At 42.2% G+C, this 27,960-nt stretch overlaps 1 protein-coding gene across 3 annotated transcripts in view; it reads right to left on the reverse strand.

Annotated features, from left to right (window-relative positions):
• Positions 1–1,543: 1,543 nt before the first annotated feature.
• SNX9 (sorting nexin 9) overlaps positions 1,544–27,960 on the reverse strand; it is a 114,504-nt gene continuing 88,087 nt past the window's right edge. For all 3 annotated transcript variants that reach the window (XM_072767143.1, XM_072767140.1, XM_072767146.1), the window contains 9 exons: positions 26,768–26,898; positions 22,394–22,497; positions 20,683–20,786; positions 15,030–15,107; positions 10,364–10,440; positions 8,947–9,036; positions 6,981–7,095; positions 4,932–5,023; positions 1,544–3,181 (listed from right to left, as the gene is read on the reverse strand). In XM_072767143.1, the coding sequence (XP_072623244.1) occupies positions 3,134–3,181; positions 4,932–5,023; positions 6,981–7,095; positions 8,947–9,036; positions 10,364–10,440; positions 15,030–15,107; positions 20,683–20,786; positions 22,394–22,497; positions 26,768–26,898 (839 nt within the window). In that variant the 3' untranslated portion in view covers positions 1,544–3,133. The remainder of the gene's footprint in view (positions 3,182–4,931; positions 5,024–6,980; positions 7,096–8,946; positions 9,037–10,363; positions 10,441–15,029; positions 15,108–20,682; positions 20,787–22,393; positions 22,498–26,767; positions 26,899–27,960) is intronic.

A 27,960-nucleotide genomic window follows, 5' to 3' on the forward strand; every position in this document is an offset into this window, starting at 1 on the left:
CAGAATAAGAGAAGCTTCACAACAGGTCCAGGCTGCTGTGCAAGCTGCTCTGCTCTCAGGCAGGGGCCATAGGTTCCAGCACATTCAATGGCACAGGGATCCCGTCTGGAGCCTTTGGCAGGGCCCCAGAGGTGAGGAATAAAGCAGGCTCTTAAGATTCTGGAGCAAAGCCTTGCCACCCCCCTCCAGATAACTACTCTCCTTGTGAGAAACAGCTCTTGGCCTTAGTGAAGCCTAAATGCTTACCCGTGGGCCCCCAAGTTAGGTGGTGACACCTGAGCTGCCCATTGTGAACTGCGTATTATCTGACCCATCGGGCCATGAAGTTGGGCACACATGGCAGCACTCCATCATCAAACGCAAGTGGAACATATATGATCAGGCCCGAGCAGGCCCTATGGGCACAAAGAAGTTACCCAAATGTCCAGAGTCCCCACTACCGCTACACCATCTTCTCTCTCCTAGCCTGACCTGTGGCTGCGTGGAGAGTTCTCAAAGATCAGCTGACAGAGGGAGAGAAGACTCGGGCCCGGTTTATAGATGGTTCTGCAAGGTCTTCAGACACCACCTGAAGCAGACAGCCCCAGCACCACAGCCCCTCCCCAGGAATCCCTAAAGGACACGGTGAAGGGAAATCCTCCCAGTGGGCAGAACATCGAGCAGTGCACCAGGCTGTTCACTTCGCTTGGGAAGAGAAACGGCCTCGCGGGTGTTGATCTATCCATTCTTGGGCTGAGGCCACGGTTTGGCTGGATGGTCAGATACCTGAAATCAACTGGACTACTGGTGAGAGAGAAATCTGGGGAAGTGGAATGTGGATAGACCCGTCCTCAAAAAAGTGAAGGTATTTGTGTCCCATAAATGCCCACCAAAGGGTGACCTCGGCAGAAGAGGATTTTAATAAAGTGGATAGGATGATTCATTCTGTGGAGACCAGTCAGTCTCTCTCTCCAGCCTCCCCGGTCACATCCCGGTGGGTTCATGAACAAAGTGCCATGGTGGCAGGGATGGAGGTTATGCGTGGGCTCAGCAACATACACTCCACTCACCAAGGCTGACCTGGCCACGGCCACTGCTGAGTGCCCAATAAAAGGATTTCAACCGTCCTACTTTCTCCTTTTGTTTGAATACCAGTGTGTGTATATAAAGCTAATATCTGATTTCTTTCCTCTCTTACTCTTTTCTTGTAACATAAGATTTTTACACCATAGAATTAAGTTACAGGATATAGAAAAGAGCAAACATCACTTAAGGAACACACACACACATACACCCCATCGGTTGCTTCTCTACGGATCCCTTACACACTTGGCATCAGCATCAGTATCTGTTTCTTACAGCTCGCTCTCTGGTGATTATGACATGTTTCCAGGATTGGGGACTCTGACTCAGGAAATTCAATTATTAATTTATATCAGGAGAATTAGGTATTGGGGAAAAATTCATTACCTAGACCATTTTCAGGAGCTGGAAACAAGAGGCAATTATCCAAGAAAGAAAAGAGGAAAGGAAGGAAAAAAAAAATCACACAAACACCAAAAAGTGTTTTGAAAAAGTGCTTTCAGAATTTACTGTACAGGTTTTTTTTTTTTTTTAACAATTTATTTATATGTTGGCTTCTACATGCTCTTACATTTGTGTAAAACATTTATACATATTCTTTACAATTTGTACATATATTAAATGGCTGTATCATAAACATTGTTCTATGAGATTTTATAAAAGAAAAATCAAGTAGGGAAAATTACTTATAAAACGTCAACAAAACCCGTGATATTAAAGAACAAGAAATTCTCATATTCATGTTTGTCAGATTTCCTCTTCTACTTATTTTTTGGATTCATTTTATTTGTGTGGGCCCAAACTTTCCATTTTCTATACTATAATTGGTAGGTCAGGAAAATGAAAGCAGTGTGGGTACTGTCGTAAGGCAACTGTGGACGGACACGCTCACCAGCAGGCAAGATAGCGTGTGTTCAGATGGAAAGCGGACAGTCTGTGAAGATGGTGTCTGGCTTTATGCCGTTTACTGGAGTCCTAGTGGTCAGGACAACTCTGACGTTTAGGGTGCAGTCACGAGGAACATCACTCCGTACTTCTTGAACATAAAAGCTCTAGGGATCACTGTGCATTATTCAGGTTGTCACCCTTATATCGGTCCCTAAACTTTTCCATTTGGTGGGGACGGAGAGGTCTACTGAGCTGGGTTTTTCATCTTTTCAGATAATAGCCCTGGCCCGCTGGTTTCCCTTCTGAAGTGAGGGGCAAATTACACTCTCACACCCATTTCTCATCACGTCTGACTGGATAGACTGAGACTCCCATTCGAGGTGAGAGCTGGGGGGAGCATGTTTGTCCCGGGGACCACTCCTTCCCGAGCACCAGGGTCAACCCAGCCCTGGGAGCAGAGTCAGAGCCCTACTTCTCTCCAGCATATCCCTTCTGGCCAGAACTATGCCCGGGAAGGGGGTGCCAGGGAGCAAGCCCTCTGCACAGAAGGGGACGCTCAGCAATATTCCTGGGGAAAGGGGGACAGTGACTGTGAGCCACTGCCGGTGAGGAGCGGCCCTAGGAGCCCCTCTCTTGGCTTCCTCTCTCCTGGAAACGTAAGCACTGGAGTCATAAATACGTCCGTGAAAGGCATGTAGATTTTCCTAAGTAGACAGGCGTCCCACAGGACTGAAAAGAGTTATAAAAATATACAAACATATATATTTTTTTATCCCGGCATATTTCATATTTTTAAGAAAGCAATTAGTAATCATCTGACATTGGGTAAGAACCAGAAGATCACGGATGATGTAAAAATCACAATTTTATGTAAAATACCAGTGGGGGAAACCCCTAATTTTCCATTCAAAATTCTGATAACTTTAAGTACTTTCCAAAAATAGAGACAATTTCCGTTGTTTTAAATAATGGATATGGAAATGAACCAGAGACAACTGTCCCTAAGTAACCGATGCGTTCATTTAGGTTAATAAAATAGATGCAGTTTTTTGCAACTCTGTTTCTTTTTGGTTTTCGTTCATTCTTTCCTTTTTGTTTTTGCAGAAGGGGGGAAAAAGATTAAATTGCATTGCCCAAAGTCAGAAAGAAGCACTTCGGAGTTCTCGTCATTTTCTGTTCTGGTCTACATGACTGGGAAGCGGCCGAGGGCCTGCCTCAGCTTTTCTGCAATCTGGTGAAGAAACAAAAACAATCCTGAGACACCACTCCTGCCAGGACTTCATGATCGTCTACTGCTTCCATCTCTTGCAAGTTAGACATGGCAAACAGTTCAGATGCTTTTAACTGGGCTGTGTTTCTAGACTCTTCCAGTACCAACCAGCTGGGGGGAACCCCCCCCCCACCAAGCCCCAGCTGGTGCTGCCAGGGGCCATGGCCCCAGCTTGCAGGAAGCCCCCCCTCTTTCCAGCCCCTGCCTCACTGAGCAGCAGTATTTCCAGACCAGGCACTTCTTCCTCAGTGAGTGAGGGGGTGTGGGTTTCAGGGTTGCCTAGATTCCCCCTGTCTTCTTGGGTACCCGTGGACCCCCAAGCATGCCTCCTGGATCCCAACTGCTACTAGTATGTGCTGTGTAGACGGTACACCATTCCAAAGCCAGGGCTCTACTGCGGCTGCGGCAATGTACCCGTGCCTTCCCCAGGGGACCACATGTTCCCCTAGGACACAGAGGCTGTGGCTGTTCATGGAGCCTAAGTATCTGGAGTTAAGTGCTTAGTACATAACAGGGGCTCAAGAAATGCTTGCTCCATGAACAAGTATGCAAATTTTAGTATTTAAGGGTTACTTTCTCATAAAACTGTTACCTCTAACAGGAACTGATTAAATGCATGGTTTTCTATTTTGAGTCACAATGTCATCGATGATTAAACCTCACTGGGCTGGAGATTATCTAACAAATCAACATTGTCAGAATTTTAAGAGGTGCCCTTCAATTATCTTTCCATGTAGAACAAATGCAATCTGTGACCCTAATACATGAGGGGCAACGACAGAGTGGCGCCAGTTCATAACAGAGAGAGCCCAGGAACCGCATGCTATAAGGCTAAGAATGCTGAAGGGAATTCTGGGAACTCAGCTCCAAAACCAGCTGCTCCTGACACACAAGTCACACACATAAGCACACTAATCGCAGCTCCTTTTTAAGAATTTGCTGTTGGAGACACACATTTTCTGCACTGTCTTGCCAAAAGATGACACAGGCACGGATGTGAGTTTGGGGCTTGCCTACCATCACCCTGAACGGACGTGAGAGAATATCATGGAAATAGTGGAACACTCCACGAGAAACTCGGCAGCCACCACATGGTCGATCATACAGAGCTTGCCTTCAGAGGTCTGAGTTTCTGCTTGTGTGTTACATCTTTGTTGTCTGTACACTCTGGTAAGCAACCACATTACTAGGCAGGGTATAAAAGTTTACATTTTCGGGACCGTTTCCTAAATGAAGATATTTGAGGTTCCTTTCTCTCATTTTCTTTCTGAAGTTCCTTTGATGCACAATGAAACCTCATTCACGAAGCCTGCCTGTGGTGCCAGGCTCCATCCCCAGCTGAGAGCCCCGCAGAGCCAGGGGCCTCCTGTCATTCACTGTCCCCAGGCAGAGAGAGGATGTGGGGGTAGGGAACCTCCTGGGAAGGGCTCCTAGGGACCTCACAACCAGCTTCCAGTGCCCCTTCTTCCTAAAGAGAAACCTTTTTTAACCCAGTGTAATTCAAAAAGGAAAAGGCAGATATAATTAAAAGGGATTAAAGAAAAAAAAAAAAACCCTGCCCAATAACAAACCTTTTGTTTATTACTCAGGATTAAAATTACAAACAGATTAACTTTATATGGTCAAGGTTAAGTGACCATGGATTCTCCTGTGTGTGTGTGTGTGTGTGTGCACACATGTGTAAAATGCCCAGGAGGGGTGGCCAACTTACTGTTTCATAGAACTGCACTTGTTGCTCCAGGTACAGGCGGATGACGCTGTTGTAGTCATAGATCCGGTTGCTATGGAAGTGATTCATCTCAGCTACAACCAAAACCAAGATATCAATCAGTACCCCTGAACTGCAGCAGACAACACCGGGGGTTCTGGGTTGTGATGAGTCATCAACTGGTTTAGTCTCGCTGGCTTTGGGGCAGTGCCAGTTCTTGACAAATCACTTTATAGAGGCTAGAAAAATAACCTGAACTGTCATGGCCAACAATACTTTCCAGTAGAGGGGCAATTTTTTGTTGACGTGCCTATCAGATACTCTGAGACCCAGTGCACACAATCCCTCATGTGTGCACATGGTTCTCACAGCGCCAATGGAGCAGCAGGTCGGCGTGGTGGTTACCCTCTGCAGACGCCTGTGTGCATCTGTAGGATGTGGCATCTGTAGGCAGGACCCGGCAAGGCACCTGGCAGGCCCTGCCCCGTTCCTTCTTGCACAGTGGCTGCCTGGGCAGGCGTCTCAGGAGCCTGAGAAAGGCTGTACGGATGGCTGGGCACAGGGGGAGACCCTCTTCTGTATGGAGCTTCACTGCCCTGGGCAGTAGGGCTCCCAGAACCCAACCTCTTACTAGGTGAGTGGATCTTCAACTCTGCTGAATGTACTGACTCCAGATGACTCCCTTATGGAATTTGTCTCTCAGTATCCTACCCCACCCCATACCAACTCTGGCCTCATCACACCTCCGCCTGCCTCTTCCCTGATTCTGCGCACCTAGAGAGCCAGCTGCAGGCATAAATTCCTACAGAGAGGGTACCGTCCTAAGTTTATGTTATCTGAAGTTGTATAAAGTTTCTCATTTATCTGTTTGGATAACTTCAAACACAAGTTCGAAGCCAAATCCCCCATTTTGAACCCTTCAGAAGCCAGATCTTCATTCAAGGAAGTCTTCCGGACATTCTGTGTCCCGCTCACTACCTAGTCCTGAGGGCTATTCCCTGGAAAAGCCTACAAACAAGCACCAGGTCTTGTTCAGGCTTGGAAGTCTTGGGCCACAGAAGTAGCAGTTTTCTGCGCGGGCTTTCCGATTACCGTCTGGCCCCCCAGGCTCTCCCACCTCTCTTAGCAGTGTATCCCCCACCTCCCACCATCAATGTTTTAATGGTTTCTTAATGTCTACATCAAGTCTAGGCTCTTCTGTCTGGCTCTCCAGGCCCTCCACTATTACCACCACCTATTCTCCAACAGCCTATAAGGAGATCTTACTCCTGAAGGCTGATGATAAAATCTTGTACCATTATTTTGTATGGTTTTATTCAAACTAGAGCATCCTTCTCCTTTCTCCTTTGCCCCAGCCTGCTCTGTCTGTCCATCAAGACAGGGAAAATCTGTTCACTGCTCCTGTGTGCTGGAAAGCACTCAGATATGTAAAAATTAATTAATATCTTTTTACTAACATTCAAACTTTTTTGAAAAAGCCATGTCCAAACTCCCTTTACATTCTGTGCTCCTGGGGGACAGAGGCTATAAACTGTTAAAAGTGGAACTTTGGAATCTAACACAGCATGATGATAGGCTAATATTAAGAGTTTTAAAAGGATCTTAACTGTTTATAAGAAATAATAAAAACGCACAGGCTCAAGCAGACTGTCACTCACAGTTATGTCAAGGAAATGGGTTCATTTTCATTAACACTGGAATCCTGCAAAGAACAGGCTTAGGAGGATACTTTTTCTTTCTTTTTTTTTTTAATTCATTTATTCATGAGACACACACAGAGAGAGGCAAAGACGTAGGCAGAGGGAGAAGCAGGCTCCATGCAGGGAGCCCGATGTGGGACCCGATCCTGTGACTCCAGAATCACGCCCTAGCCCGAAGGCAGACGCTCAACTGCTGAGCTACCCAGGCTGCCCTTAGGAGGATACTTTAAATCAGCTCTCACTTGCTTAGCTGTGGTTCACATTTAGATTTCTCTCTAGCTAGGAAAATAGCAACTTCCCTGGGGAGGAAAAAAAAAAATCTCTGCTAGCTGTGCACAAACCTCTGTCTTACCTTGCAACGCATAAGACATAGTGCCAACACGCTTCACCATGTTCTGTTTGTCCTGGGGGGTGATTTTACTAGTTGCAACCAATTTATCACTTTCTTTCACTTTTTCTATTGCTCCCTGTGAAATACGAATGCAACAGTGTCAATAAAACAGTGCTCAAAGGATTAGTCATTAATTTAAAATGCAACAATGCCGACATATTCTATGACTGGCTACTGAATAAAAAAATCTCCCGACAAAATAAGAACATAGGAAAGCACCTAAGTATAACTTCCTGCAAGTCACTTGGAAGCAAAAAGGTTGCTATTCTTAAAAAACAGAACTAAGCTAAAATGGACAGTTTTAGGCTACAACAGAAGGAAAACCAAACAGCAATCTATTTCTGTAATCTCTGTGAGCCTGTGCCAGGACAAGAGTAGCACATGAGACAGAAACAGGCACCGGAGTTTAGAAAGTGGATGAGGGGCAGCCCAGTGTGTGTGCCGGGGCCCTCTTTGTCTCTATCGGTGGGGGCATGCTGTCTGTGGGTGCCTGGGCGTGTGAATTGTCAGCTTTGCTCCAGGTCTGTAAGGAGCACTGCATCAATTCCAAGTTGATACTCAGAAGTCGTGGTAAAAGCTGCCAAACGTTTCCCACTCCAGGATCATCACAGTGCTCATTAGATCTGCCTGGGAAGAAAAACTTTCTACTCGTGCATAAATCAGGCTCCATGCCCAAAACTCTAACTGCTGGCATAAATCCCTACAACAAGCTAACTCTTCTGAGATGTTTTTTTAACTAAGACTTTTAGTTTTATTATGTTTATTTTATTCCCTATCCCTATCCACCCCCGCCAGTTTTGTTGATGTAATTCACAGACAGCAAGGTAAGAGTTGAAGGTGTACGACAGTACAACATAACCATCTAAGGTCTGTGTACACTGCAGGATGATGACCACAGTAACAGTTAACATCCATCACCTCACAGAGTTACAAGTTTGTTTTTCCCCTTGTGACGAGAACATTTAAGATCTACTCCCCTAGCAATTGCATTTCTGGGTACATATCTGAAGAAGGGGAAACTCAGAGAGATCACTGCATTCCTACCATTACCCACAACAGCCACAATACCAAAACACCCCCCAAGTGTCCACTTGGTAAAGAGAATGTTCTGAGTTTCATATTAAATTATCTGAAGTTGCACAAAGCTTCCTATTTGCCCATACTACCCCTTCCTGAGGCTTGTATTATTGAGCTGAATGCTAAAATGGCCACATGTCAGAATTGTTAGGGTCGCAGACCAGCCCTTGCCAGAGATTTTCCTAATAAATCCAAGTATATTACAACATCTCAGAGTACTATAGTTGATAAAATGCCCCTATTCTGAAATAATGAGTTGGAAACAGAAAAACTAACCAGAATCAAAAAGTGAGGACATCCCAAAACATTTCAAAATTCAGTTCAAAAAATACCTTTATGGTGGGACTTCTATAGTTTCCTTATTAGCACAAAAATATAAAATCGATGTTGACCATTTAAGTTTTAATTAGGAACCCTTCGTCAGGCCCAGGGACAGAATATCTTACTTCATCTCGACGGGGAAGGAAGGGTCTTTAGTGACTTGTCCAAGCAGCTAACAGAGGTCTCACTAGTAAGGGAAGCAGTATTCCTAATCTTGTTTTGAATTTCAAATAGCATGATTATTTTGTTTGATACCTGACCTAAGTATAGGCAGAAAGGAGTATTTTTCACATTTTTGTTCCCTCAAAATAGTCTGTCTATAGAATCAAAGAAACGATAACCCATAGCCTATATGTGTTATGGGACCTCACTAATTGAACACCACAGGCAGCTCCGGCAGATTTCAGAAAGCTCTTCCTTACTCGGGGCCAAGCTGACCAACAGGGCCCTCGCAGGTGGCCATGCAGGTGGCCCTGCGTGGCAGCCCTAGGTCACCCGTGTCATCTGTGCACTTCTGTGCTCAAGTTACCTTGTGGGCGCCGATAATATCAGGGAAGCAGCCAAGGAAGCCTTTATATTCATGATTACATTCCATGAGGAAATGAAGATCTTTCTTTGGCTAAAACAAGACACAGGGTGGTTATTCCTGGCAGAGAAATCCAGACCATCAAGGCCAAGAAAACAGTTGCCCAGAGGACTTGCATGAGCCAAGCCCCTGGGGTACTAGTTACCATACCAAGGGCTATGCAATCAGCCTAGTTTTCCTGCAAGAAAACAGGCCCCAAGACTACTACATTGTCAATTGTAGATTGGAGAGAAAATCATAAAACATCAGATCGTTTTTAGGCTGGCTGATAAAAATTAGTTATTTTGAGGCAGCTCCAAATATAATACTATTGGGGGGGAAAACTGGTTAATATTACTCATACACAAGCAAAGAAGATGTAATAACTTAATGTTTAAATTTTGGCAGAGAATATAAATTATTACTAAAGATCTGGTAACCATCTTAAGTGGCAACTTAAAATATTTCAATTTTTCTGAATTATAATTTTAATAGCTATGTTATGCACTTCTACAACCTAATCTTTTTTTTTAATTTTTATTTATTTATGATAGTCACAGAGAGAGAGAGAGAGAGAGAGAGAGAGAGAGGCAGAGACACAGGCAGAGGGAGAAGCAGGCTCCACGCACCGGGAGCCCGACGTGGGACTCGATCCCGGGTCTCCAGGACCGCGCCCTGGGCCAAAGGCAGGCGCCAAACCGCTGCGCCACCCAGGGATCCCCCCTAATCTTTTTCTATAAGGAGTAGTCAATGACTAACATGAAGGGGTGTGCACGGGTGTTATGTGCACAAATACGTATTTCAAGAAGTTGTCTGAAAAACTTTTAATCTAGGGATTTGAGACACAAATGTCAACACAGATGTCTATTCCCCTTAAGGGAATTTGTTATTGGTTATCTGTCAAAAGAACTGGAATTGGGACTACTGAAGGCCTCAGTAAAAGCCATGTGACTGTATCAAAGACCTTCTCCCTGCCAAATCCCCCACTGGTGCCTTCTCCTTTGTGGCTGCTGAATGCTGAGAACCTTACAGAGTTGGCTCTACTACCTCCGTTTACCAGGTGGGTAAAGCAGCCTCAGACAAGCTAAGAGTCTAAATGGTGATATGAACGGTGCTCTTGATAGAACATTCCAACCCCTGATGGCTGAGGATGGATCCAGCCATTGACACTGGAAGATATTCATTTAGATTTCTCAATGATAAATGTATCCATCACTTTAGCTTAACCAAAGAAACACTATTACCACATACAATTAACAAAAGATACAGAGGAACATAAGAGGAGAGTTACTGGCAAAGTTTGTTTTAAAATACGTTGAAAGAACATGTGGATTGGACAGCAGCTGTTGTGCCCTGGAGCTACACGGGTCTCTGTGGATACCTGCTCTGCCACCAGACCAGCAATTTCTTCATAAGTCTTTCCTGCTTCGGTGATGGCAGCGTTGAGATCCGTTTCGCCTGGAAATCATTACAGCTACATCAGTGGTCATATGTATTTTCCCTTCGCGTATTTTACTTAAAAATCTTATTATAGAAAACACTATACTTTTCAAAACTAGAGGATAGGGTAACAAGTTCCCATCTACCCATCCCCTGGCTTTCCAGTGAACAACTCATGGCCAGTCTTTCTGCAGCACCCATACTGTCCGCCCCTGAGGTCCCCCTTTCACTGGCCATGTAACAATGCACCCATTAATTTGACCTCAAAGATAAGCACACTTTCTTTTAAGTTCTTTTCTGTTTTGTTTTAAGATTTCACCTATGAGAGAGAGAGAGAGCAAGAGCGAATGAGCATGAGCAGGGAGTGGGCAGAGAAGCAGGCTCCCCGTTGAGCAGGGACTCTGGGGTCATGACCTGAACTGAATGAAGGCAGTTGCTTAACTGACTGAGCCACCCAGCTGTCCCAAGATAAGCATTCTTTAAAAAGCAAGGACAATATCAACACAACACTGGAGACAAGGTAACTGCTCCTGATAGAATTATCCAGTAAATGGTATCTGGAGTCTGGAATCAAGCTGGCTGCTTTCAGGACTCAGAGAAAGTCCACATCGTAGAGAGCTGAAGTGTTTCTTCAGTCTTTAGGTTCTTTCTCCTCCCTTTTTTCTTGCAAATTTCTTTTCGGGGGTATTGAAGAAACCAGGTGCCTTGGTACCCACAGTCTGGGTTTTGCTGTGTCTGTGGTGATAACATAGTCCTCTGTTTCCTGTACTATCTAAATCTCTCATTTTAGGAAAGGTCTGCAAAGTGTTGCTATTCTACTTCTATCACTCCTTGTTGATCTGAAGCATTTCTATTTTTTAAAAAAGATTTTATTTATTTATTTGACAGAGAATGAGCACAGCAGAGGTAATAACAGAGGGAGGGGGAGAAGTAGGCTCTCTGCTGAGCAGGGAGCCTGACACAGGGTTTGATCCCAGGATTGTGGGATCATGACTTGAGTTGAAGGCGGAGGTTTAATTAACTGAGCCACCCAGGCGCCCTGAAGCACTTTTATAAAGAGAAACTTCCCTTTATTGACTATCTGATTACCCTGAGGCATTGGAAGAGAAAAAGCAGATTAAATGCTTCTTTCTCTCTAGTTTTTCAGAATAATAAACTGATCCTCTAACCATCCCCCTAAAGGTAACAGATTAACTTTTTAAAAAAGTGTCCTCGCAAATCTCGATTTAAACATATTTGATATGCTTCATTGCACAGAAAGAATTATTTTCACTAATGCTTTAATTTTCTCTTTACTGGCTGTGGGAGGCTTTTCACATCAGCATTTGAGTTCTGTTAGGAGCCTGGTTCATCTGGGTGGAACAGTGTTTAGCAATGCCCCTGTGGGTGGCACTAGAGGTGCTTCTCGTTACTGGATTGGATATTTCTAGGCCTTTTCAATGAACAGAGCAAGGCAAATTGTATTTTTTTAAAGAGGAAAACCACGAGCTCATATCAGTATTTCCAATTCAAATTTAGGACTTCAGGATTTTTCATGTATTTTAAAACTTTTGATTTTTATCCTTATCTCCTTCATTTAAAAAACTTAGTTCCTAACAATGGTAATATATTACGTATTTGCTTTACTCTACAAATATGTAAGATAGTTTTAGAAGTTATAGAATAACAATATTAACATTTTACTGCTAACTATATGATTACTGAAAACAAAAAAGATTTTTGAAGTCTTTTAGACTTTAAGGCATCTACTACAAGGGATGCATAATCAAAATACAATGTTTGATGGTGATGTGAAATAATTCTTCTCTGCGTAGTTATGCCTTCATCTTGATGTATCAAGTGATTTATTTTGCTTTTGCTTTTTAGAGATTTTTTTTTACGTTTTGATTTAAATTTACTTTCTAATAATAAATGTAAAATAACAAACATAAATGTAAAACATTCCCACGATTCCAAAGTAAAATCTATAAAACAAGATAAAACCACAGGTCTAGCTTCTATAACCATTCTCCGCTACAGAAAACCATCTAAATATTTTTGTCAATTATGCTTCCGTGATAATCCATAAGAACAGGAAGTGCTTCATGGATCTGTGTGAAGGCCATGCTAATAGTCCCTGTGTTGTTCCAGTATGAGTTTATGTACTCACAGAGGGAACATGGAGGATTATAGTTAACATAATCTGAGATATTCTTAGGAACTGGAATCATCCAAATTATTGCAAGATAAAAGAGGGCAGCACTGCTCCAAGACACCAGTACATCCAAGCAAAGGAAGATGTGGTAAGACACAGTATGCAACTCTATATACTTTCATCTGCCCTGAAACGTGGAGAGCTAGTCCGTGGGGACTCCAACAGTTCTTTGAAAACAAGATCTCTAGTAAGTTGAATGGTATTCCACACAAAACTTATTACACGGAGTGCTTTTAATACTTAACAAAGTGTCATTTGCAATATGAATATTTGATGATGCACTGAATGATGGTTTTAAGCAGGGAAAACATTAAGAAAACAAGCAGCACTTCTGTGAGGCGTGGTGTAGAGGGGATCACAATGGGTGGGTGCTGTGGAGAAGGCACAGGGCCTTAAGGGTCATCTTGTACTCCATCTCCCCTCCAGGAGGGTCTCACCCTGCTGGGCATCCCCCTAAGCTCCCCACAGCCCCTCCATCCCACCTTTCTGCCTGGTTGCTTGGGGACAAAATCATACAGATATGTAACTCTGGAGAGAAGCTGATCATTTTGAAGGTATGCAGATTCTCCTGAAATTTACAGGATGAGAAATATATGGAAAGATTTATGTACAGTGTGAAGCTACCAAAGAATGTCTTTAGGAACCATTTCCCAGATCACCAACTGCCCTGATCCCTTTTCAAGACTTTTGGTTCAATTATCTGCACCCTCTAAGAGTACCACATTTAGTGAAGAGTGATTTGTCCCTCCTAACATTCAACTAGGAGAACAAATGAATTGCAGTTCACAAATTCTGTGGTCTAGTTCTGAATGATTTTTAAGTTTCATATCTGACCTTCAATGAATGAAGTCCTCAAGTCTGGGTCCATGCTACTGGGAGGATCATGGTTGAGCTTAAAAATCTAATCTTGGAGCAGTTCCATTTCTAGTTAGGATGGGGATAAGGGCAAGGCTCTTGCTCTCAATGTAGTAATACCAAAAAAACTAAAACGTCATACTTCTTACAGTCACTGAAGCACTGTGGGAATGTGGAAATCCAAATGAAGTCAGTGCAGAAAGGGCTGAGCCTTGCACCCTGGGCAAGCTGCTGAGGCTGGAGGCATGCTGGGTGGGAAAAGGTGCCTCCCTCAGGGAGAAGAATTTTGCTGGGATGGGAGGCACCGCTGCTTTTACCAGATGCACGTAAGCTGGTGTGAGGGATTGGAACCAGGGGGAGCCCCATATGCAGAGCTAGTTCTCTCACAGGGGTTTTGAGTACTAAGAGGTGATGGCGGGAATTGAGGACGGGGCTGGAGGACAGAGAGTTCTTGGGGGGGGGGGCTTAAGGAAGGCCCAGATTCAGGTGAGCTCTGACCTGTAAGGACACGATCAGGGTCCAGCATCTTCAGAACAAAAGCTCTCATCCCGTCAAGATGAGAGTGTTCTTAGAGTCCTGCCAGCACCTCAGCAATGGATGTGGCCCTAGACTTGGCCCCTCCATTAATCCTGTGTGGCACCCTGTCTGGGAGGCTTATCTTTTCAGTTCTATGTCCCTCATCTTGAAAATGAGGGCGCCAGATTAACTAATCCTCAAAACTCCCATCCGATCTAAAAGTTGGGATTATAAGACACGATTCAGTCAGGACAAAAAGAAATATTCCTATGTGGGAGCTCCACATCTTACATTCTGGTGAGAGACTGATTTCTTGATCCTGAAAATACTCAGACTCTGACGTCCACAGACCTGTTTCCCCTAGGTATCAGAATAAGCACTATGGCCAAAGTACCAGTTCTCCCACTTCTGTAAGTGACTGGACACACTCAAACTTAGTAAGTGCCACTCACCTGACAAATGCTTTCACTGCCTACCTGGCTCCACAGAGCAAACTAAGCAAAAGTAAACCAAAATTTAAAGGAAAACAGCCAGCCTGTTCTCACAAGTGCTGTCAATGTACAAGTGCAATGAATTCAAGATTCGACAGGTCAGATATACAGTATGGAATATGCTGAAAATCATGATAGGTCATGGAGAGACATAGGGCAACATGGATTTGTTAGTCAAAACATTTCCTCCAAATGGCCTCGATGAATTATGGCCTTTGTAACAGGAACACTTGACTTCTGAGTTTGGCAGAGAGACGAAAGCAAGGGCACAGGGTTACTTACCATAGCTGCCTGTTCTAGCAAAACAGAGGAGCAGTATCTGAGCACCAAGAAGCTAGCAAGAAAATACAGAGTATAACTACCCTCTCTGCTTTTCTCGCAAGTAGTAAGGTGGGGTTGCAGAAGTCCTGAGTGGAACAGTCTAGCCAATCTAAGTATCAGTGACAAGGGTCCTTAGCTGAAGAGTTTCTGTTTGCATGCAAGAGCCTGAATGGGGTGGCTGCTTTGCACAAGACACCAGCGGCCCAAAGGGTAAGTAAATACAGACATACCTTGATAACCACTGGAACTAAACACTGTTGCTAAACTCTGCAAGGCTTTTCCTATCTTCTGATATTCCTTGGGTAATGCTGAAAGGGAAAAAGGAATACATTGTTAACTAGTCCTCTGAGAAAACAGTCGGATCCCATTTCTATTTCCTAAAAGTAATTACTTTTATCATAAAAGAAATCTGAAGTTATTCAAGATATTCTATATTCTTTAATAAAATTATTGGCTTTTTATTTTTTTTAATTTATTTTTATTTATTTATGATAGACATAGAGAGAAAGAGAGAGAGAGGCAGAGACACAGGGAGAAGCTGGCTCCATGCTGGGAGCCCGACTCGGGACTCGATCCCGGGACTCCAGGATCGCGCCCTGGGCCAAAGGCAGGTGCGAAACTGCTGAGCCACCCAGGGATCCCCAATTATTGGCTTTTTAAAATGAATGAATTTTTTTTCAATAAAAATTTTGTACTAATTAATTGTTCAATTAGTAGCAGGTGCTATTATTATGAGTTACCACCCCGGCTGACATCCTTGTCCATGGAATGAAACAGAAGCGACTGGGAATTCGTCCGGAAGATGGTTTCTAGTTGACAGTGTGCTTGCATGTACCCCATCCTATCTAAACACAACAACCCCTCCACCGGGTGCAGACACACCATCTCTGTTCCATGGGTTAGGAAAATAAGGCTCAGAGAAGTGAACTGACTTGTCCAGGGTCATATGACTAATAAAATGGTGGATGTGGCACTTGTGATTCCAAATACCTTGCTTTCCCCACTGTTATGTATGCATGAATGATTATTTGCAAAACAAAACAAAACAAGGTGGAAGGCAACAAAGTGTGGAGAAAAATATGGCAGAAGGACTCAAGAGGACCAGGGAGGAAGGATTTTGGCTTTCTCATCTGTATAATATGATTAATGAAGCAATCTCTGAGGGTCCTTCTAGTGATAAAATTCTACCATTCTAGGGTCACTCTGGAGAACTTTCTAGAAAAGAGTCTGTATCTTAGGCTATTTTCTTTGCATCTATAAATAGTTCCCTTAGATACATGTATTGCTTTTCAGAAGAAAGCCTTATTTACACTTGAAGACTTAGTACAGTATCAAAGAAGAAATATTCAAATGTTTCTTTAAAAAAGTCTAGTTCAGAGAAATCTGAAATATGGTCTATAAGCTGCAATAATCATGGAACACAAATTCAAACTATATTAGCTTAATTTTAATAACTTGCTTAACTTTTATAACTATATATGAGGTTAAAGACATTTGCCATGTGCTTGACCGCACTATGTGCTAGATTTCTCACTTTAGAGATTAGGAATTTTGGCCATGTCCATGTCTTCCTCTGTGAGATTTCTCTTCATGTCTTTTGCCCATTTCATGATTGGATTGTTTGTTTCTTTGGTGTTGAGTTTAACAAGTTCTTTAAAGATTTTGGAAACTAGCCCTTTATCTGATATGTCATTTGCAAATATCTTCTCCCATTCTGTAGGTTGTCTTTTAGTTTTGTTGACTGTATCCTTTGCTGTGCAAAAGTTTCTTATCTTGATGAAGTCCCAATAGTTCATTTTTGCTTTTGTTTCTTTTGCCTTTGTGGATGTATCTTGCAAGAAGTTACTGTGGCCAAGTTCAAAAAGGGTGTTGCCTGTGTCCTCCTCTAGGATTTTGATGGAATCTTGTCTCACATTTAGATCTCTCATCCATTTTGAGTTTATCTTTGTGTATGGTGAAAGAGAGTGGTCTAGTTTCATTCTTCTGCATGTGGATGTCCAATTTTCCCAACACCATTTATTGAAGAGACTGTCTTTCTTCCAATGGATAGTCTTTCCTCCTTTATCGAATATTAGTTGACCATAGAGTTCAGGGTCCACTTCTGGATTCTCTATTCTGTTCCATTGATCTATGTGTCTGTTTTTGTGCCAGCACCACACTGTCTTGATGACCACAGCTTTGTAGTACAACCTGAAATCTGGCATTGTGATGCCCCCAGTTATGGTTTTCTTTTTTAAAATTCCCCTGGCTATTCGGGGTCTTTTCTGATTCCACACAAATCTTAAAATAAAGACATGGATATGGCCAACACGCACATGAGAAAATGCTCTGCATCACTTGCCATCAGGGAAATACAAATCAAAACCACAATGAGATACCACCTCACACTAGTGAGAATGGGGAAAATTAACAAGGCAGGAAACAACAAATGTTGGAGAGGATGCGGAGAAAAGGGAGCCCTCTTACACTGTTGGTGGGAATGTGAACTGGTGCAGCCACTCTGGAAAACTGTGTGGAGGTTCCTCAAAGAGTTAAAAATAGACCTGCCCTACGACCCAGCAATTGCACTGTTGGGGATTTACCCCAAAGACTCAGATGCAATGAAATGCCGGGACACCTGCACCCCGATGTTTCTAGCAGCAATGTCCACAATAGCCAAACTGTGGAAGGAGCCTCGGTGTCCATCGAAAGATGAATGGATAAAGAAGATGTGGTTTATGTATACAATGGAATATTCCTCAGCCATTAGAAACGACAAATACCCACCATTTGCTTCCACGTGGATGGAACTGGAGGGTATTATGCTGAGTGCAGTAAGTCAATCGGAGAAGGACAAACAGTGTATGTTCTCATTCATTTGGGGAATATAAATAATAGTGAAAGGGAATATAAGGGAAGGGAGAAGAAATGTGTGGGAAATATCAGGAAGGGAGGCAGAACATAAAGACTCTTAAGTCTGGGAAACGAACTAGGGGTGGTGGAAGGGGAGGAGGGCAGGGGGGGGAATGGGTGACGGGCACTGAGGGGGACACTTGATGGGATGAGCACTGGGTGTTTTTCTGTATGTTGGTAAATTGAACACCAATAAAAATTAATTTATTAAAAAAAAAAGATTAGGAATTTTAAGAAACTCTATTTTGAGAGAAAAGGAGAAAGAAGATCCTAACATCAAATCTTAAACCAAGTGTTTCAAACTCCTCCACCTCTCAAAAAGGGAGCAGCCTTAAACCAATATCTTCTATTTCATAAATTTGACCTGGTAGGTTACATGGGACATGAAGGTGACTAGATGTTAGACATAAAAGGATTTAACTTTTTTTTTTTTTTAAATCTTAAGTAGCCTCCATGCCCAATATGGAGCCCAATTCAGGGCTCAAACCCAAAACCCCAAGACCAGGACCCCAGCTGGGACCAGGAGTTGGATGTTCAACTAACTGAACCACCCAGGTGCCCTAGGGACTGAAAGAAATCCTAAACCCAAATTTTTGCAAGATCCTTAAAATTTTGATTGTAAGAATTGTACTCAAAATATTTCTAAAAAATAGGGAATAGCTTTAAAAGAGTTAAAGGATTTGCTATTCTTACAGCCTCATAAGAGCTTACAGCTGAAATTAATTATTTTACAATGAAACCACTATTTGAGAGAAGCATCACTCCCCTTTATGTTCGTTAACACCCTGTGACCAAAGGCGGCCAGTCGGTTTGTTTTCTAATGATGCATTTGTATATGTGGCCATTTCGGGCTTAATTAGTGCTATATTTGGGATACACCATATTTCTTTGCCATGAGAAAGGAGCAACTGCTATTACTCCCAGTGTCTGCCCCTCGAGCATGAACAGCTGGCAAACTGCTACAAGTGCTTTTTGTCGATATAAAATATTACATGAGTGGTACAGGGTCATTCACTGTGAACAGGGCCTTTTTTTCTCTGCAAAGGGCCAGACAGTAAATATTTCAAGCTTTGGGGAGCCACGGGTTTCTGTGGAAAGTACTTGAGTCTACCACTGTAACAGGAAAGTAGCCACAGACAGTACGTACATAAACGGGCAGGGCTGTGTTCCACTTTTACAAAAATAGGCAGCAGGCCGGATTTGGCCTCCAGGGCACAGCCTGCCAACTCCTGATAAGGCTTGGATTTCAGGTCTGGATTTGAGAGATCTTACTATTGCTATTAACTTGGCTATGCTATCTTAATAATTCACCCACAAGTCATTCCACATTCAGTTTCTTATGCATTAAAATTATTTTTTGACTTCTAAATAAGGGGAAAAAATAAAATTTGAAGAAAAACATCACTTGTTAAAAAATGTTCATAAAACAAATCATGAAATTCCTTCCTATGCTGCACATCAGTTTAAAAGTGGGTATGTATTATTTTTATAATTCAAAGCAGAAACCATTTTTATTAAGAGAAAAACAAAACAAAACTGAATATAACTGAATATAACAAAACTGAATATAAGTACTCTTGTAGGGGGTATAAGGTGAAGGCCAGAAAATTCTTAGATACCAGCCTTATGGCCAGCCTACTAGCCTCAGTACTAGGTTAGGGTACTCAGTCAGGGACTTGCTGCACTGCTTTCTCTAGGATTATAACACGCACAATCCCTAACTAGGGCACAGTTTTCCCTCTGAGACTCGGAAGGCTGGGCTGGCAATAAGGGCAGGATGGGTGGGCAGGGGAGGAAACTTCTGAACACCAATGGCCCTCAAAGACCGTGTGAATGCTGTGTAGCGGTGACCTGGCCTCTGAAGCCCACAGAGCGTCAGAGGTGGGGGGACAGCTACCAGGTATTATCCCCACAGCCGACAGTGACTGTTTCTAGCCTGGGCTATGTGACATAAGGGCTGCATGGTGCCAGGGAATACAGGAAAACACAGTTCTGGAGAATGATAGTGTAGACACAAAGGGAAGGGGTGTGTGTGGTGGGTGGATAAGAAGTCCCTGATGACAGGGAAAGAAGAGGCAGAAAGCCACAGCTAGCAGTGCCACCTCTCCTCACACTACTCTTGGTCTGTCCCAGCTCATGTTTTCCACAGCCAACTATCCTGGTCTTTCTAAAAGTTAGGGCTGTAGCAAGTACAGATGGCCCCTGACTTAACAATTTATCAACTTTATGGTGGTGCCACAGCAATAGGCATTCAATAGAAACTGTCCTTGGAATTTTGAATTTGGATCTTGTCCCCAGGTGCAGGTCTGTGGGGGGACTGTCTCTGTGATGCTGGGCAGCTGACAACCACGGGGATAAGTGACCCACATGCTGACAACCAGTTTGCACCTGTACAGCCATTCTGTTTCTCACTTTCAGTACAGTAGGAGATATTCCACACTGTACTATAAAATGGGCTTTGTGGGAGATGGTTTTGTCCAACTGAGGGCTGATGTCAGCATCCTGAATGTGTTTGGCATAGGCCAGGTTAAGCCGTGAGGTTCGGCAAGTGAGGTGAAGTGAATGTATTTTCAACTCAGGATATTTTCTATTTAGGATGGGCTAATAGGGATGTGGCCCCATTGGAAGTTGACGAAGATTTCGTATATAACACCTTACCAAATGGATAAAGATGAGAACACGAAATCATGAGATCAAAAATAACAAGTCCTCTCTAAACACACGGAAATGATGAACTGTCCATAGATTATAAACCCCAAATAACTAGAAAGCATTTAAGGGAACATGGTGTCTTGTGAGAGCTCTTGAACTGGCTTTGTTGGAGTCAACTTTCTGCTAAGTAGGGCTGATGAGTGAGGTTCACCAAAGGGCTCTAGGTATGATATTACTGGAGTTCACTAGACTGACAGCTCCTCGGGGTGGTAAAGGTCAGAGCACTGAGCCTGTACTGCCACCCATGAAAGCCCAGAGCTGCCGTGAGGATGGACTTACGCCCTGTGCACCGCTTCCAGTGCTCCTGCCCCACGGTCAGCAGCTCCTTCACGCCGTCGTCCATGGCTTTGGTGAATTTACCAACAGCATCACACTTCTGTTCTCTGTGGGGCAAAAACACAAGAAGGCATGTCCTTGACTTTGCTACCAAATGGTCCAACAGTGTGACATGCAGGAGGAGAAAAATCAACATGGTCAGGCGAGACTCACGCTAAACATAATCACGGGTATTTGTTTTCTTGCATTGTAATAGTTGCTCTCACCAGGCTTGATTCAGATTTTTATTTCATTTTATTTTAAGATTTTATTTATTTATTTATTTGACAGAGAAGAACACACAAGCAGGGACAGCAGCAAGGAGAGGGAGAGGGAGAAGCAGGCTCCCCATGGGGCAGGGAGCCCAATATAGGGCTCCATCCCAGGATCTTGGGATCATGACCTGAGCCGAAGACAGGTACTTAATGGACTGAATCAGCCAGGTGCCCCTTCTTTACAAATCTGAATCAAGGGGCACCTTGGTGGTTCAGCTGATTAAGTATCTGCCTTTGGTTTAGGTCATGATCCCAAATCTCTTGTTTCAGGGAGTCTGCTTGTCCTTCCCCCTCTGCCCCTCCTTTCTGGTTATGTTTGCTCTCTCTCAAATAAATAAATAAAATCTTAAAAAAACCAACAGAATTTTAAAGAATTAAAAATTTGCCATTTAAATGTTTAATTCTGCTTCCCTTCTTCCTTCAATTCCCTGTGAATTTTAACTAAAATTATTCTGAAGTAAACAAAATTATGATTTCTTGAATATCTGAGTGGAATTCTATCAGTGGAGGTACCCAGTGGTTCTTCATTCATTTTAACAAGTACTTTAACAAATCAGATAAGGTAACCTAGATACACAACCAGGTAAGTGATTCTGAACATCTTTGGTTCTTTGAGGATGTAAAAAGTACCAACCTGAAAACTCACCCCAATAATCATGTTAAATGGAAAAAAAAAAAAACCTCCAGATCATAAGACAATGCATAGCATGAGGTCTTTTTTGTTTAAACAATTTTTCCCTTAGCTATGTCTGTGCAGATGATGTTTCAGAAGACTATATAGACCTAGGCCAACATATTAGCATTGATTTTTTTCTCTTTGGGTAGTTACAAGATTGTGGTTTTTTTTTTTTTTTCTTGTCTCTACGTTTGGTAACACATAAGTGATAATTCTATAAGAAAAAAAAAATTAAAATCCCCATGATTTCTTGTTGGCCTTTAAATAGAAAAGGAACTACTTGATTTTCAGCCAAGCCTACATTTTAAAAAAATTACATAATTAAAAAAACAAATTAGAAAATAACACAAAAATGCAGGCTAGAGATTCCCTTCCTTCAAGGCAATATTCAGAGATTTCTGCTTTGTTGAATATTACATGGGTGTGCTCTATGCCATTTTGTTTTATCATTCTTTATTAGAAATGATTAGAAACCACTGTGCCAGATAGGAAATCACTGACTTGAAGGTAAAAAGGAAGCCGACTTCCACCTGATGTTATGGCTAGAAAGCGCTCTCCTGCACAAGTGAGGATCTCCTGACCACCTGACCACGGCCCCCACACCTTCATGCGGTCTGGCTCAACACCCTGCACCTCTGCTGAGGTCAGTGACACCGGCCAAGGCCTGTCAGCACAGGAGGTGGACACAGGTTAGGAAAAAGGGAAGTGTGATAATATCTCTTACATTTCTAGTAGGTCCAAGTCAGGTGCTTCTGGTTCCATGGTGGAAAATATCATAACTCCCACCAGCTCATCTTTCTCGGCCTTTCTCTTCCCACTTTTCCATTCCTGCAAATAAGAACATCATAATGTTACAGGGGGGAGCAGTGTCAAAATAGTCTTTCAAAATTCCCTAATGCAACTGGCTCAGCGATGGACTACGTCTAATTTTTGGCAGCAGCTCCCGTGCTGTTGCCCTTGGCACCATGGGATGTCTCTACATCCCAAATGTAATTTCGGTGCACGAACAGTGCCAACACACGGAGGGGTCCCTGGGAGCCTGAGGCCCTCAGAGTAAGGTGGTTCCATCACTGCCCCTTCCCCATGTATAGCAACGTAACACAGTGAACATAAGTACCTTCAGGAATCCTGACCAAGTGCCTCAATGTTTTAGGTTAAATGTTTTCTTAAAAAGGTTAAAGCTTTTCTAAAACACAAGACAGGAACCAGTCTTATGAGCTATTTTTTTTTAAAACATATTTTTGCAAGATATACCTACAAATATATCTATATACACACAGAAAAGTGCCCAAAGCAATAATACACAGCAACAAATTCTCACAAAGTGAGTACGTGTGTGAACTACCCCAAGGCCAAGAGAAAGAAGCCAGCATTCCAGAAGCCCCCATGTGTCCCATCCCACCCCCCCACCCCCCCGCCCCCCCGCCCCCCGGCCCCCTGTTCACTCCGAGAACAAGTAACACATTATCCTTTCTTTAGTGGTTCCTGGTTCCTCACTTTCCTTTCATGTCTTACCATCTAAGCACAAGTCCCTCATCAGGGGGTCTACTAGTTTTTTGAACCAAAAAGACCAGGTATATACGTATGCTTTTGTGTCTGGCTTCCTGTGCTAAGCCTGTGCTTACGAGCTACATCCACAGTGTTATCAGAGCTGCTGTGCATCGATTCCATTGTGGCACAATGTTCCACTGTATGATTACTCCCCAGTTTATTTCTTCATCCTCCCACTGGCAGCCACCCCAGGCCCCCCAGGTGACGAGTAAAGCTGCTACGTACACATCTCCTGGTACACGTGGGCACCCACGGGTCAGGTACACCCCTAGGGTGGAAAATGTTCAAATTTAGCAGGTAATGCCAGATGGCTTTCCAAACTGGTCTTACCCATTTCCACACCCACTGGCAGTGTGTGAAGAAAGCTCCTCAGTCCAACAAGAGCTTCGTTTGGTCAGTCTTTCTAATTATAGCCATTTGGGGGACGTGAGCACTTGTATTCATTGTAGTTTTAATTGGCATTTGCTTGATGACTAATGAGGTTAAGCACTGTCCTACACATTTGTGGATTACTGAGATACTTCCTTTTGTGAAGTACCTTATCAAATCTCTTTTTCTACTGGGTTATCTTTCTTACGGATTTCTATGGGTTTTCATATATTCCAAAATGCAGCCCTTTGTTGGTTATATATGTTCAGATCTTTAGCTTGTTTTTCACTTTTAAAGGCTTCTTTTGATACAGAGCAGTTCTTAATGATAATATAGTCTAATTTATCAGCTTCTTCCTGTGTGATTAATCATTTTTGTGTCCTATTTCAGATATCCTTTCCTACCTTGGGAATATGAAGATATTCCCTTATGTTACCTTCTTAGAAGCTTTACTGTGTTGCCTTTCACATTAGATTTGCAAATCGCCTGGAGCTGATTTTTTAAAAAAGATTTTATTTATTTCAGAGAATGAGAGAGAGAGAGAGAGAAAGAGAGAGAGAAAAGGGAGTGTGCATGAGCAGGGGGAAGAGCAGAGAGAGAGGGAGAAGCAGATTCCTTGCTCAGGACAGAGCCTGAGCTAGGGCTTGATCCCAGGACCCTGAGATTATGACCTAAGCCGAAGGCAGATGCTTCACTGAACCACCCAGGTGCCCCATGGAACTGATTAAAACAACAACAACAAAAACTTTACACAATGGAAACTTTCAAATACATACAGAAGTACAGAGAAAAGTCTAAGCCCTGCTCAGACTCAGTTGTAACAGGTATCAACATTTTACAGTCTTGGTTTTTCTATTCTCCTCCTTTCTACCTTCTATTTTCTTCTTGCTGATTTTATTGGAAGTCCCAAACATAGTGTCATTTCACCTATAAATATCTTTAATAGATAAAGCTGTGTTTTAAAAACATAACCACAATTCCAGTATCAAATCTAATGAAATCAATAGTAGACTGCTATGAGGTGGTAACCAGACTTCATTTTTCCCTAATGACACCACCAAACTGACCCAACATCATTCACTGGAAAGACTGTCCTATTCCCACTGTACTTAGCACCATCTTTGCCATAAATCAAGTGTCCACTCTGTTCTGTTCTACTGGTCTGTTTGTCTCTCCTTATGCCAATATCATGCTTTTAAAATTATTTTAGCTTTGTAACGAGTCTCAATATCCAATAAAGCCCTCTTCCCACTTCCTTCATTTTCAAGAGCACCTTAGCTTTCTTAGTGCTCTGATTTTCCACATGGATAGCATCTTTTCTGTTCCTCAATCCATGAAACAGTATTGGAACACTTAGCTGGGTTTTTCTTTTATTTCTGTCAAAAATGTTTCATAGTTTTTAATGTAGAGTTTTTGGGTACATTATCTTGTACTTATTCCCAGATATATTTTTATGTTACTGTGATAGTTTTTTATAGACTTTCATTCTGTGTTTACTGCTGGTATGTAAATATGTGAAGTCTTATATATCCAGTTATCTTACTAACCACTTATTTCTAGTAATTTTTCTGTAGGTCTTCTATGTCCATCCATCTACACAAGGTACTGCTGGCCAAAGAATCATAGCTTTTAGTGATTATCTAGTTTTACACTGTCATTTAGCAGGTGAGGAAACTGTGGCTAAGATCACAGAAGGGGTTAGAAGCAGAGCCCAGGCACCCTGAATCCAAGTTCTTTCTTTTTCCTATTATATCAAATCCATCCAAAGTTCCCAGTGTCTAGATTTATTATTTTTAATTACAATATTCTGTATAAAACACAACTTTTAGAAGTGCTTTCTAAATCAAATCTTTGTAAAATCAGGACTTTTGTTAAAGTCCTGAGGGTAACAGTTAAGGCGACAAACTTGGGAGGGGATGCCTTATAGTTTTTGTGTCTAAAGAGTAACAAAACTGATGGACAGAACTCACTCGAAGAACCCAGTTTCACCACTCTATGGTTACAGGGCATATTGTGAATGAATCACTACATCTCACCAGAGAAATCAGAGTTTTCCAGGGCAGCTTGTAGGACTAGACCTGCAATCTCTACAAAAATTGTTGAAGCACCTCCACGTTTTCTAGCTCCTGGCCTGGTTACATGCAACACATTGAAATGAATGAGCCTGCCAATTCTAGAAATAAGCAGTAACTGAGAATAAGGCCCAAATATTTATACTAAGTGTATGCCTATGTCTCTAAACACATACAGTGCCTGATTATTTATGTTTATTATAAATGTGTTCACATTAACAAGGGGAAAGTACTATAAAGCAGTTTAGCGAGTAAATCTCTGAAAGTTCTAACAAAGTATGTAATATTCTAGCATTTAAATAAACTTGAAAATAAGTCATGACTTTTTTCTAGGATTGTAATGTATTTCATATCTGCTGTTGGCATCTGAGCTGACTCATGCTTTTATTCTCTGCATTGTTTTCTAAGATATGTAATATTTGTTATAAGAGAAAGATGGAGAAAACATCTTTTTACAGAATAAAAAGATACAATATAGAGTAAAAGCTTATTGAGAGAGAGAAAACTGTTTCCAAAGCAGGACAATAATGAGATGTCAGACAGCCAATGTTTTCTTGATTCTCAACAAAGAACACATGGCCACTGGCAGAATGACTATCCACGGGGACAAAGAGAGACTGGCATTCATTACTGTGGAGTTGGGACTGCAGTTCTGGAAAAATGACTTGGTTTTGAGAAGGATGGTCTACCTCTGAAACTACTTTTCTTTTCATAACATTATCATACTGCAAGGTCAAAACGGAATCTTAAGAACTCATTCACTCTACTTCCCTGATTTCATGAGACTAAAATACTCTGCACTGTTTGGGGCCTTTCCTATCTTTAAAAGCATCTTGGGGAAAAACATTCCTCACCTTATCATATCCTTCACCTCCTGCCCACTCTGGGCCACTCTATTCCAAGTTTATGGAAGACCATTCTGGTGAGCAGTTCTTCCACAGAGCAGGACTAATTTCCTGTGGTTAGGATCTAGGGTTCTGCCCCTCGTGGTCTTTGGAAGGAATAAGAAATAGCTAACCAACATCCTATTAACTTTCAGACATAAAATTGATGCAAACGTAGTAATTCTCAATATGACCTGAGACTATCACAATAAAAGGTCCTACCTTTTCATCTCGGAAATTTAGAAATTGCTGGAAAAGCTCACTTTCTGAGATTACTGGGTGACGACACATCCTGGTCATCCACGCCTGGAGTCTCTCCATGCGCATTTTGATAAATTCTTCTTCAAAGCGACCTGCAAGGTGCACAACAAGAGTGACTTAAGATGCAGTGTATAATGAGAATTGTCGTCACCACAAACGAAGATGTTTGTCTCAGCGGGTACTTGGGAGAAAGTAATTCAGTAAAAGGTAAAAGACCATGGCAGTTTTTCACTAACTTACAAACAAGCTGCAACACAGCAAATGCTTCAGGGAACCATGGGAAAGATACGACAGATGTTTTAGTTTACAACGATTCTGATTGAACAAGCTAATAAACTTTTTAATTGTGACAAGAAAAATCACAGCTGCAAAATGCGATTTTCCTCAAGGATCCCTAAGCTCTCAACAAATTTAAAAGCAAATCTTATCTGGGTATGAACAACTTTCTCTGTCTGATAAACTAAAACTATGCCAGTTCTGTGTGACCGTATGAAGCCCTATGGGCAGGAAAGGGGAAAGAAAATACAATTTAATGTCTTACAAAGTGCATAAAATTTCTCTATTTATAAAAACGTGTCCAAACGTTTTTAATTAAATCTCAAAAACACAAACAAATTGACTATTTTTGAAAAGTAATTCAGGACGGTGGTTCTTATTCCATCTGGTTTTAAAAATTAAAGCCAAAAATAGAAAAAGCAATTTTTCCATGAATGCAATAGTAAAAGCTACTATCTCAGAACTTATGACCATTCTAAAACATAGCTTAATGAGTGATATTTCTATTTTAAGAGCAGAAATTCAGCTTAACAAATCTGACATACCAAACATCAAATGAACACTGACCATTTTTATAAGCTTACCAAATAAAACCACTAGTAGTTAAAAGGCTTCTGGAGATGAAAGTTCCAGCTACAGTTGAGTGAAGCAATCAGCTATTCCCATCCCCCCAAAACAATTATAAAGCTGGACAGAACCCACCAAAAATAAGTGCTCTGGAAATCAACCAAAGGCACACAGCCATCTGAGAATTGTTTATACTTGCAAAACTGCTAAACTTTATGCAAGAACCGTGGAAATCTGCAGCGTTCTGTCTGGCGTGAGGCTGCTCCCATCTCCTCCCACTGCCCCTGTGCCTCCCCACCCTCTCCTCGGTT

This window comes from Vulpes vulpes, chromosome 1 (genome assembly GCF_048418805.1).
Source record: "Vulpes vulpes isolate BD-2025 chromosome 1, VulVul3, whole genome shotgun sequence".
NCBI classification, from domain to species: domain Eukaryota; kingdom Metazoa; phylum Chordata; class Mammalia; order Carnivora; family Canidae; genus Vulpes; species Vulpes vulpes.